The 12,374-nt window shown below is 48.4% G+C and overlaps 1 protein-coding gene across 3 annotated transcripts; it reads right to left on the reverse strand.

Annotated features, from left to right (window-relative positions):
• Positions 1–239: 239 nt before the first annotated feature.
• Positions 240–11,784, reverse strand: LOC121333400 (ubiquitin carboxyl-terminal hydrolase CYLD-like). Of its 3 annotated transcripts, none has more exons than XM_041399684.1 (15): positions 11,762–11,784; positions 9,493–9,959; positions 9,127–9,411; positions 8,860–8,929; positions 8,002–8,222; positions 7,344–7,497; positions 6,878–7,016; positions 6,153–6,263; positions 5,659–5,750; positions 5,198–5,264; positions 4,042–4,171; positions 3,703–3,811; positions 3,436–3,554; positions 2,624–2,843; positions 240–1,906 (listed from the first exon to the last, which is right to left on the reverse strand). In XM_041399684.1, the coding sequence occupies exons 2-15, from the start codon at positions 9,946–9,948 to the stop codon at positions 1,722–1,724; spliced, it is 2,358 nt and encodes a 785-aa protein (XP_041255618.1). In that variant the 5' UTR covers positions 9,949–9,959; positions 11,762–11,784; the 3' UTR covers positions 240–1,721. The 3 variants fall into 3 exon arrangements, with proteins under 3 accessions (XP_041255618.1, XP_041255617.1, XP_041255619.1); XM_041399683.1 differs by lacking the exon at positions 11,762–11,784 and adding an exon at positions 11,576–11,702; XM_041399685.1 differs by lacking the exons at positions 3,436–3,554; positions 11,762–11,784 and adding an exon at positions 11,576–11,702.
• Positions 11,785–12,374: the final 590 nt, after the last annotated feature.

Below are 12,374 nucleotides of genomic sequence, written 5' to 3' on the forward strand. Positions count from 1 at the left end.
GGAAATCCCCAGGGATCAAACCTGTGCCTTTGCTGTCTGTCCTTCCCTCCATGGTTTGGATCTTGGCAGAAATTACAGGCAAGAAAACAATTAAGAGCTTAACAAAGCATGGCCTGCTGGTGTTGGATTTCTGGGAATTCCAACAGCATTGCATCCCATTTTAAGACAGGAAAAAAAAACCTCCAGGAAATCCAGGATCAGTTTGCTAAAAATGAGATTTTTTTTTTTTTTAAGCAAAGCACCAAAGATGAGGAGTCCATTGTACCTGAGTACAGATTTTCCTGAGTTTATGGGAGAGGAGGAATGAAGAACAAGGAGAGTGACCTGTGCCAGCATTTGTCACCCTCATGGATAAGATGCAATTCCTGATGTTTAGGAACAGTTTTGGTGGGCAGAGAAGCTCCTGGGTGTCTTTGCACTTTCTCCTCAGTTATTTATGGATATTGAGGAGATTTCCTGAGCCTTTTCTTCTCCAGGCTGGGCAATTCCAGCCCCCTCAGCATCTCCTCATAGGAGATACTCCAGTCCCTTCATCAGCTCTGTGGTTTTTCCTTGGATTTGGGGAGCTCCAAACTGGACTCAGTGTTCCAGGTGTGACCTATCAGAGCTGAGCAGAGGAAAAGAATCCCTCCAGGACCTGCTGGCAACACTTGGAATGCCAGAAAGATCCCAGACCACACAGCCCAAGCCACCAGGACCGATCCAAAGCTCCAGGCTTTGTTAAAATTATTCCACTCTACATTAAAGAGAGGGGGGAAAGAGCAGGAACGGGGTTAAACCTGCACATCTGGGACTCCTGAATGCTTTCCTTGAGATTTCTGTGGAATTTGGGCATCCCACTGACTCAACTTCCCACTTAATAGCCGATAACCCTAAAGTTTACAAACTTATTTAACTGAAGGACACCAGTTCCCACCCAAACCCTAAACTCTCCTGCAGAAAATCCCAGAGTGCTCCTTTCTTTTATTTTTTTTTCCTATTTTTGCCCTTGGAATTCTGGTATTTGACCCCAGAGCTTGGAAGTGGATGCAAAGATGGGACAGAAAGTGCTAAAAGTGAGGGTGTAACACTGAATCCTGTGCAGATTTTGCCAAAAAGAGGAAGCAGCAGGAGCCCAGATGTTGCTCCTCTGCTCCCATCCTCCTTCCAGTTTTGTTCTTGGAAAAATATCTATTTTTAAAGCAGAGCTTCAGCTCAGGATATCCATGACTGGAAATGAGGGTGGGTAAAAGTGCCAGTTAGTGCTGGATAAGGGAAGTGCAGGGAATTGAGGGACACAGGTGAGGAAAACCCATCCTGATCTGATTTTCCTCACTGCACAAATCCAGGTGAGGGTGTTTTAGGAAAGGTTGTGGTTTCTTGGTAAAGCTGTGGATAATTCCTTGTTTTTTGATTTCTGCTGGTCCCCAGCTTTGGAGGAAAGGGATGGCAGGGAAACAAGGATGTGGGGATGCTCCAGAGTACCCAGAGAGGGAGAATTGTGGAATGTGGGGAATGAGAATGAATTTGAGCATCAATAATTCCAAGTCCAGCTGTGCCCAAGGACCAACCACCACTGGATAAAGCCAGGATTTAACAATCCCAGCCTGACTTGGATAATTTGACACCAAGAGAGGCGAGAAGAGGCAGCTCAGAGCATCCAGACTTGGCTGCTTCCACCTTCTGGGATGATCCAAGCTCCCATTCCTGACATTGCTCCGTGCCATGGGCCCGGGATGGTGTCACTTGTAAAGTGCCATTTTCCTGCTCTGGTACAGGTACATGTAGGCATCACAAAAGAGGCGTTTGGCCACCCCATCCATGTCCCGAGGCTGCTCCAGGGCCAGCACAGCCAGGGGCAAGTCCAGGTATTTGGCAACTTCTGGGCACAGCGTCACCGTGGGAATGTTGAAGCCGTTTTCGCCACCTAAGGTGGAAAGGAGGAGAAAAGTCCCAAACCAGATCCCAAAGGGATGGATTCCCTGCAGCTCCAGCAGATCCCAGCACACTCAAGAGTCATGCAGAGCCTCAGCTGGGAGATGTGGAGGCCAAAAGCACGGGAAGAGGCTGGATGGGGGGAGGCCATCCAACCTAAAGGGGCTGCAGGAGAGGTGGAGAAGCATTTGGGACAAGATATGGAGGGAATGGCTTCCCACTGCCAGAGGGCAGGGATAGATGGGATATTGGGAAGGAATTCTCCTTGGGAGGTTGACGAGGGGCTGGAATGGAATTTCCAGAGGAGCTGTGGCTTCCCCATCACTGGAATTGTCCAAGTCCAGGTTGGATGAGGCTTGGAGCAACCTAGGATAGTGGAAGGTGCCCATGGCAGGGGTTGGAACTGGATGAGTTTTAAGGTCCCTTCCAACCCAAACCATTCCATGATTCTGTGATAAAAGCACAGTAGGGAAGGACAGGAGAAGCAATCTGTGCCCACAAGCTGGGATAGGATCCCAAATCTCTTGTCTGACCACAACCAGAAGCTGGAACCACCTGGAAAAACCCCTTTGGCCCCTGTAGAATCTAATTAAAGGAAAGCCAAATCCAGAGAAAGCCTGAATAGGGAAACTTGAGAGGAATAGGTGGACTGAGCAGGCCCAGGCAGCTTCCCACATCCCATTCCCACATCCCTTTGCCATTCCCTCACCGTGCCGGTCGGCCATGCTGTCGAAGAACATCCAGTGCTCGTTGCCAGGGCCGTATTTCACGAAGGACACGTAGTGACTGGTCTCGATGCAGAGCACTGCAAACAGCTCCAGCTTCTCCCGTGGGACCTGCTGGCAGCCCCGGGCGCTCCAGCTCTGGAATTCCTCTGGAATGTGCAGCCTCCTGGGTTTGTGCGCTTTGCGGCAGCGATGGGAGTGAACCTGGGGAGAGGGGACGGGGTGGCATTGGCAGAACTGGCCCTGGCCTGTCAGGAAGGTCAGATTCCCAATTTATTCCCTGTTGATGTGAGTCCTGTGCTCCCTGCTTGCCTGGGAATGGCATTGTGGGAACAGCCTGGCAGCAGGAAGCTGAAATGGGAGCTTGCCACCCTTCAAGAGGCAGAAACTGTGGGAATGCTCATGGAGAAGCAGCAAGGAGGGATCAGCACTCAGTTCCTGCAGGATTACACCTTATTTTTGGAACAGGTTGTCCAGGGAAGCTGTGGATGTCCCATCCCTGGAATCATCCAAGGCCAGGTAGGACAGAGCTTGGAGCAACCTGGGATAGTGAGCAGCGTCCAGGGGGTGGAATTGGAATGAGCTTCAAGGTCCTTTCCAATCCAAATTTTTCTATGATTCCATTATTATTAAGGCTCTGTGTAAGCAGAGGGTTCACAACCTGTGGCTCCTGCTGGGAATGACTCTCAGGAAAGGGCTGAGCAGCTGCAGGAACAGCCAGGAAAATGTGGGGATTTTGGAGGGTTCATTCCTCTGACAGCTCCCAAGGTGGATTTTGGGAATAGCCATGGAATACCTGTCTGGAGCAGGAGCTGCAGAACTGCTTCAGGCCCGTGGCTGCAAACACTTTGTCCTTGAAACACTCTGAGCATTCCAGAGTGGCAACATCCCCACACAGGCAGCATTCCCTGGGACCTGCCAGGGAAACAGAGCTCAGAGGGAGTGTCCCCTCCAGATCCCACCTAAAATCCAGCTTGTCCTGCCAAATCTGGGACTCAAGGAAGAGGAATCCCACCCCAGAGAGCCCAGAGCTGGTTGCTCACAGCCCATCATCATCACTCACTGTCCAGCAGCAGATCTGTTATATCCAGCTCCAAGGAGGGGATGATTTTGCTGAACATTTTATATTCCTTCCCAAAACGTGGCATTTGGATAATGAAGCAAGATGGGATCTGCGGGAAAAAAAAAAAAAAGGGAAAAGGAGTCATCCTGCCAGAATCTGCCAAATCCTCGAGATTTTTTTGCTGTCTAAATTTGTTGTCATTATTCACAGGACAAAAGGGAAACAGGGAAAGCAGAGGCCTTTTCCTAAGTCATGCCTGGATTCAGTGTTGGATATAAAACATCCAAAGCCTCGCAGGTATTTTGGGAAGCAAGGAAAGCAGAAGGAAACTGGACTCACCTCCACCAGCTTCAGATCTGAGGACAGGAAGGAGCGTTCCACCAACTGCTGCACGTCGGGAACCACCAAATCCTCCTGTTTGTCCATAAATATCTGGTAGCAGTAACATTCCTGCTCCTGGCCTCCTGACCTGCAAGGAGAGCTCATGGGACTGGGTATGTGGTGACACAAAAATTGGAATTTCCCAAAGTTTGACCTGGGAGAGCTCCTGGGCTCAATGCACTGAGGGTGTTTTGGTGCAACACAAAGCCCTTTTTCCACCAAAAAATATCAAATTTATGCCAGGGGAGCAGTAGATAAGTAGGAATTTTGACCTCATTATCCTTTTGGAGCAGCACATCCTATAAGCAAAATTCCATTTCCCCTCAATATCAATGTAAAAGATAATTTAGTGTAAGTAAATTTAGTATTTAAATTGACAAACGGATGCTTCGATGAAGGATTAATTTAAAAAGGCATCCAAAAAGCCAAACTCAAGGTGAGTTGTGTGCAGAACTCCCACAATCCCTAAAGAAAGCAAGGAAAGGATTTCCTTGGGATGACCCCGTGCAGGGGAGCTGCAGCACAGAGTCCTCTTTGTGCTCGGCCTTTCCCAGCACTCCACAATCCACGGCTCGAGCGGCAGCTCCACAAAGGAGCACAGAAATCCAACAATTCCCTTTCTGTGCTCACAAACAGCACAGTTATTTTTGGCTTCCTCCAGCCTCTCATCCTCTTTGTAGAGTCCCCAAAAAACTGGGACTGCATCCATGGGCTGCCTGTTTTGAGAGGCTGCGGGAGCTGAGCCAGCTTGGCAGCCTGGACACATCCCAAATTCATCCAAAGGCTGTCGGATACTGCTGGATCTGCCCCAAAGTCAGACATCACCTTTCTCAAACCCCTTCTGGCTCTCCCTGAGGATGGCACAAGGTTTTTATCCCAATTTTCTGAAGGCAGCACCCTCCAGGGAGGGCTAAGAAGCGTCTTTGCCCAGATGGCAAGATCACAACAAGCAGGATCAGAGTCTGTTCCTAAGGAGCTGTGAAAAACTCAGAGCTGCGATTCCAAAAAACTTTGGTGGAAAGGGACAAGTGACCCCCCGCCACCCAGGGATTCTGAGGTGGAAAATTAATGAGCCTGGCCCTGGGAATTGTATCCCTCAGCTGTGGAAACTTACTGGAGTTTCAATAGTGGCTCAATTCCCAGGATCTGCTGCATTATGAGATTGAGGAACTCCTCAGGATCTGGAAAGTGAAAGGAAAGGATGGATCAGACCATGCCAGGAACTGCCTTATCCCACTGCATCCAAGAGCTGCCAGGTAAACATGAGCCAGCATTCCAGGGGCCTGGAATTTCCTCTTCAGGTTAGGGGACAATTGGGATAAAGGCTGAGAGCACATGGTTAAGGCAAAAATCCCAAAGGGAACATGGAAAATGTCAAACACTGGAAAGGGCTCTGAGGATACAGAGAGATTTAAAAGCTGAAAGAATTTTACAAATGAATTTTTATACCAATTAACATCAGCACCTAATTAAAGCACATTCCCAGGAGAAACACAAAGGGAAGTGGCCAGCTGGTGCCTGGATGAGGCAAAACACAGGGAAGCAGCTTGGGAAAGGCCCCAGGGAGCTCCTTACCTTTCTCAGCATTGGTGAAACTGGAGCACTGGCCCTTGTCCGTGAGCTGCTCCCGGAGGTGCATCACACTGCTGGCCCTGACAAAGCCAGTCCTGGGAACAACAACCAGCTGCAGGTGAGGGAAATCATGGAATGGCTGGGCTTGGAAGGGATCTTCAACTTCATCCTGTTCAACCCTCTGCCATGGGCAGGGATGCCACCAACGAGACCAGGTTGCTCCAAGCCCCATCCAACCTGGCTTGGGACACTTCCAGGGATCGGGCAGCCACAGTTTCTTTGGGAATTCTATTCCAGCACCTCACCACCCTCACATGGAAAATTCCTTTCCAATATCCCATCTCAATCCACACTCTGTCAGTTTAAAACCATTCTTCCTTGTCCTGAACGCCTTTGGATGTGGCTGCCAGGTTTCCCTTAGTGCCAGGTGTCATCTTTAGGGCAGCAGGGAAGGAATGAAGGCAAATGGGACAAATTCCAGCATTTCCGACACTCACCTACGGAGGGGATTGACAATCTCATCCCGCAGAATTCCCTGGACATTCCTGTCACACAGTGGGAAGGGCATGAAGAGCATGGAGTCCAGCACGGAGGTACAGGAGAAGAGGCTGTGGGAAGAGTGGGATGGGTTTGAGTTTCAGGGCTTGGAAGCAACAGCTGGAACCAAAATGTGGTGGCTGGTGACAGTCAATGTATTTGATGCCCAACAATCCATGCATGGAATTACAGGGAGGTGAGGGAAGCACATCTGCACAGTGAGGCACATCTGGAACAATGAACACTGGGATAAAGCAAGGGAATAGCTCAGGAAGAAGGAAATTCCTACTTTGCAGCCAAAACTGCTCAGGGAAGGGCACCAATGAGCCTTTTCCTCTCCAAGCAGGGAAGTTGGGACCTCCTGGGTGGGTTCTTTGGAATGATTCCAGCCAGAACTTCCAGGGACAGAGTCAGCACAGTCCAAATCCAGAAAACTACGAGCTCTCAGCACTCTGAATGACAGACACAGGGGCACAGGGTGTCTTCAGGGCTGAAAAACCTGCTGGATTTGGGAAGGAGATCCAAAAGCACCATGGAGGTTGCACCTCCACACAGTTACATCCTGCTCTACACCAGGTAAACTTCCAGCCACCTTGAAAATCCAGGGAAATCCTGCAATTTGGGGCTTAGCTTAATTTAAAAGCCATTAATTTAAGAAGCCTGCACCACTCAAGCAGGTCCTTACCTGAAGAGAGCTGCATCCATGTAGCAGGAATTACAATGACCTTGGATGCCCTTCATCCGCCCTTGGAGAACACGGACTGCTGTCTCATTCCTGAGGGGAGGAAAACTCTCTGGACACTCTGGAAGAACTTCTTGTCCTCCTGCAAGGAAAGGAATTGCCTTCACCTTCTCATCTAGGTCAACTCTGCCCTTCCTTGATGCCTCAAAACTCTCAGACCTAAGGTGGCTTCTCAATCCAGCTTTTCATAAAACAGAATCTTTCAGACTTGAGGGATATTCCCTAAGGAATCATTTAGGTTGGGAGAAGATCACTAGGATTGAGTCCAGCTGTTAATCCAGCCAAAGATTTGGTGTGGGATAAACACCAAAAAACAAGACTTGAAGGAAGGGAAAAAACATTGCCGACGGGGTTTTTCCACATTCTTTTCCCATCCTTCGCCTGTTTTCCTGTTTCCCAGAGGACTCACTGTAATCCCCGAGGGATAGGTCAGAGTTGGGAAAGCTCTGGAAGCGCACGTCGGGCTGGCAGGAGTTCAGCCTCACGAAGAGGCCGCGCTTCGGGGCGCAGTGGAAGTAGGATTTGCCCAGCCACTCTCCAGCTGTGACCCCCTTGTCTTCATCCTGGGAAAACAGCACTAGAGATGAGCTTGAGAGCGGGATTTATGGAATTACGGGTGGAAAAGAGGTCTGAGATCCAGTCTAGCTATGCAATGCTGCTGAGGCCACCATGATGATGCCCCAAATGTCACATCCACAGGGATGGGGACCTCACCCCTGCCCTGGGCAGCTGTGCTAGGGCTGGACAACCCCATCCATAAAAGAATTTTCCCAATATCCAACCTAAACGCCCACTGGAGCAGTTTGAGGCTGTTTCCTGTCATTCTGTCCCTTGTTCCCTGGGAGCAGAGCCCAATTCCCACCTGGCCCCACCATCCTGTTAGGGAATTGTAGGGATCCAGAAGGTTCTCCCTGAGCCTCCATTTCTCCAGGATGAGCCCTCCCAGCTGCTCCAGACCCTTCCCAGCTCCTCAATATCCTTTACCTGGGGATCCCAAAATTCCACCCTCCATATTCAGCCACTGCCACCAGCCCGTCCCAGGTCCATTCCCAACTTTCCAGCCTCACCAGTTCAACTCCAGCCATTTTGTCCTTGATTTGGGGCAGGTAGCCCAACCAGCGGATGATTCCTGAAACTTGATTCCCCTTGTCCAAGGTAATCTGGACCATGGAATTCACTTCCAGGGGTGAATTCCCACCTTCCCCCTCCTCGCTGCTCTCGCTGATCTCTCGTTTCATTTGGTTTGGTTTTCCAAAGCCCACATCAGAGTTGAACATTGGGAAAAAACCTGATGGGCAACAAAAAACATCAGGAGAGCTGGGAACTGGATCCTCTGCATCTAATTCTGAAGAAATTCCAGGTCTATTTTGGAAATTCCAGGCTACACACACAAGCAGGAAGCTGAGCACCAGGGACACAAGGTGTAATTCCCAGTGTGTCCAAGCTGGTCTGACAGGAGGAGAGGGAATGATCCTGCTCAAAGCTTCACATTCCAACCTCTGGCTGACCCTGGAGCTAATCCAGCCCTTCCCAGGCTACTGAAATAGCAGCAGAGGGGTTGTTTCCTAATTTTTTCTACTAATTCCTTGTCTTGTCCAACAATTCCCACCATTGCTGCTGGCACATGAGCCTTTCCTACCAGGATGAGGCTCCTGCTCCATCTTTTACAGCTGAATTAAAGATTTTTTACCCAGTGGTGCCTCTTCCCTGAGGGAATTCTCTGCTACCATCAGCCTCTCCTTCCTGACAAATGGGTTTCAGCTTTAGCTTTGTGTGGAACTTGAGATTTTTCCATAAATCCCAGTCCACTAAGACAAGCTGTAGGTTTTTATTGGGATTTCAGCTCCTCAGTACCTGCAGAGAGGGAATAAATTCCAAATTCCCCCAGAAGGGGATCAGGAGAGACACATCCAAAGATCACCTACTTTGCAAGCTCTCCTTCACAACAGAATCCATGGGGATTTCCCTGAAAATGTCCGTCGTTCCTTCTTCTTCCTGAAAGCAGTGAAAAATCCATCAGTGGGGAAAAACCCACCAGCTAAACACTGGAATATACAGGATTTTTTAAAACAAAATTTGCACAGAACCTGACATCCCTTTTGGATATTCCATCTACTTCTCTTTCACGTCCAACCATAATGTGATTTTTTTTCTTTAAAATCCCAAAAAAACCATGGAAAAGCTGCTCTTACCGGGCAAACCTTCACAAACCACTGGCTCCCTTCCCTGTAAACTGCCATGGCAATTCCTTTGGTGGGGATCTCATCCACAAAGAAGCTGACGGCGTCTCCCACTTTCACGGGAACCACCTCCTCCGTGTCCTGTTTTCCCGGCTTCTGCTTCCCATAATCGTTGTCTGATGTGGGAATAAACTGGATTTTGCTGAAGGGAAGGAAGATCCCACAGTTCCTCTTGCACTTGAAGTACTCGGTGCCGTGGTAGGACCCGTCGCTTCTCCCTCTGTTTTCCCCCTCTCCCTGAAAACACGCCATGAAGGGATGTCACACACAGAAACTTCATGGAAAAACGTGGAATTCTCTGCTTTGGGTCCCCCTTACCTGCAACTCCACCCCGAAAAACACCGGAGTCAGCACAGCCAAGCTGGGCTTGTAGATGCTCCCGATGTAGCGCACGATTCCCGGGAAAAATTCCCTCTCCACCTCCACCATTACATTTTGACCCGGCACGGCTTGGAGAGCTCCATCCAGGCTCAGCCTCTCCAGGAAAAAATCCAAGCGCTCGCTGTGGCTCCCAATGGCCAGGAGGAATCCGGCGGCTTCCTGACGCACGGGCTGCAGGATTTCCAGGTTGATGGTGACCGTGGAGCTGTCATCCAGCATGACAACCTTCAGGAAGCAAGCTGGAGGCCCATCCTCAGAAAAATTCCTTAGGTAGCTCCTCTCGCTGCAGAAGCACAAGTTCCCAGCTTGGAAGTATTTGTTTCCATAGGCACAGTCCTCTGTCAGGATGTAGAAACAATTCCTGTCCGCTGCCAGAGGCGGGAGGTTGGACATGGCAGATTCCCCTGGGTTGGGAGAGTCACAGCAATGGAGATTTGTGAGTGTTGGTGAAGAATTCCCGAAGAATCCGGGGGTTGGAGGAGGTTTTGGATCCAGCCCCGAGCTCAAAGCCTCGCCCAGGTGAGTTTGAGCGTCTCCCAAAGCTTCCCTGCTCCCTTTTTCCAGGTGTTTAATCACCCTCGTGGTGATTCAAAATTCCACCTAACCCGGTTTCCCACATTCCTGCTCGTCCCTGTTCCCTGTGCTTCCATGGGAAAAGTCCAGCTCTGACTTCTCCACTAAACCCTCCCAGGATGAGATTTCACAAAAAAACCCCAAAACATGGAATGGTTTGGGTTGGGAGGAACCTTAAAGATCATCTCATTCCACAACACTTTTCCCTATGCCAAGCTCCATCCAGCCACACCTGGAATAATTCCAGGGATGGAGAGGCTGCTCCAGCTGGTCCAACCTGTTCTGACACCATCCAGCCTCGTTAAATTCCATGTTTTCTTTCCTTACTCACGGGAATGAGGCAAAGGATCAATCCTGCCTTTTAAAATTCCTTGGAAAAGGGATTCCCGCTCCTCGGTGGCACTACAGCTCATGAATATTCATGAATATTTTGAATATTCATTCAGAACACAAGCAAATCACCCCTTGAGGTACTAAAGACCTCCAGCTTTCCTAGCAAATATTTATTTATTATATAATTTATATTAAAAGAAATACAAGTATTTGGAAGCAGGAATATATTTTGGTTTTTTTTTTTTTTTGTTGAATTCTGACAAATGAAAATTCTTGTAGTTAAAATTCCAGTAGGTTAATCTGACTGGTGGAATTCCAGTTAAATTCCAGTGGTTACATTCTAATATTTAAATTCCAGTAGTAATTAAAATCCAGTCATTGAATTCAACTTTTTATCTTCTCCTTTGATGATTCCATGAAAAATCAGGACCCAAAAATTTTTGTTTCAGCATGAAGAAAGGGTGAATAAAAAAAAATTTAAAATAAACCATTTTCCTCACTAAAAGCCCAAAATAAATTGCTTTTTCTCATTAAATTCCCAATAATAATTTAATTAAACAAAACCCCAAGAGTAAATTTTCTTGTACAAATAACCAAGAACAAATTTTCCTCATCAAGCCCATTTTCCTCATGAAAGCTCCAGAATAAACCACTTAAACAAACAATTTTCCTCATAAAAAGCAAAAAATAAACACTTTTTTTATCACAAAACCCGCAAGCCTAAACAACTTTCCTCATCAAAAAGCAAGAATAAACCATTTTATTCATCAAACCCCAAGAATAAACCATTTTCCTCATCAAAACCATCCAAGAATAAGTAATTTTCCTCACAAAAACCCCACAAATAAACAATTTTGTTCTAAAAAGCCAAAAATGAACTTTTTTTTCCCCTCAAGAAAAACACAAAAATAAACCACTTTCCTCATAAAAAAGTACAAATAAATCATGTTCCTCATTTTCAAAAAAACAAAACTAATTTCTTTTCTTCATCAAAACTCCGGAAGAGACCCTTTTTCTCATTAAAAGAAGAGAGTATAAACAATTTTATTCGCCAAACCCCAAGAATAAATAGCTTTCCTCATAAAAATAAACAAGAATAAACTAATTTCCTCACCAAATCCGCCAAATAAACCATTTTCCTCGCGGAAACACAGCAATAAACCTTCCTCCTCATCAAACCCAAGTGCAACACGGGTATTTAAACCAAAATATTCCCAATTTTCTCCGATTTATGGGACTAAATCCCCGTTCCCAGAGCCCTCAGCGGGGTTTGGGCTCGACCCCTCCCCCCTCCCCTCACCGTCTCCTCCGCCGCCGCCAAAGCTCCGGCACTTCCGCGTCCGAGCGCGCCCGCGGCCCGCCAGCCAATAGGAAGCGGCAAGGAGAGGCGGACGACCAATAGGAGTGAGGGGGCGGGAGCACAAGGAGAGAGGGGGCGTGGCGCCGCAATAGGCCCCGCCCCCGGCCGGGCGGCCAAGGGGGAAGGCGGGAACTGCGTGAGGGGCGGCAGGCCGGGGGTGTTTCCTTGGACCCAAATCCTTTGGAATTCGCGTGTTTCCACGGTCTCAGAACCCTATGGACCCTGGAGTGTGTGTCCCCATGGACCCAAATCCCTATGGACTCGTGTGTATCCTAATGGACCCAAATTCCAATGCGTCTTTCCATGGGCCCAAACCCCTATGAATTCGTGTGTGTTTCCATGGATCCAAAGCCCTATGGATCCTGGAGTGTGTGTCTCCATGGACCCAAATCCCTACGGATTCACATGTTTCCATGGACCCAAATCCTTTGGAATTCGCGTGTGTTTCCAGGGTCCCAAAGCCCTATTGATCCTGGAGTGTGTGTCCCCATGGACCCAAATCCCTATGGACTCATGTGTATCCTAATGGACCCAAATTCCAATGCGTCTTTCC

This window comes from Onychostruthus taczanowskii, unplaced genomic scaffold, assembly GCF_017590055.1.
Source record: "Onychostruthus taczanowskii isolate IOZ18803 unplaced genomic scaffold, ASM1759005v1 scaffold169, whole genome shotgun sequence".
NCBI classification, from domain to species: domain Eukaryota; kingdom Metazoa; phylum Chordata; class Aves; order Passeriformes; family Passeridae; genus Onychostruthus; species Onychostruthus taczanowskii.

What these genes read in the sequence shown, in the direction of transcription:
- LOC121333400 (XM_041399684.1), bottom strand. Translation starts at nt 9,948, where the DNA reads ATGTCCAACCTCCCGCCTCTGGCAGCGGACAGGAATTGTTTCTACATC. An exon ending in GGTTTGTGAAGGTTTGCCCG is followed by an intron (nt 8,930 to 9,126) that starts GTAAGAGCAGCT and finishes CACTGCTTTCAG; the next exon opens with GAAGAAGAAGGAACGACGGA. An exon ending in TGTGAAGGAGAGCTTGCAAA is followed by an intron (nt 8,223 to 8,859) that starts GTAGGTGATCTT and finishes GTTGCCCATCAG; the next exon opens with GTTTTTTCCCAATGTTCAAC.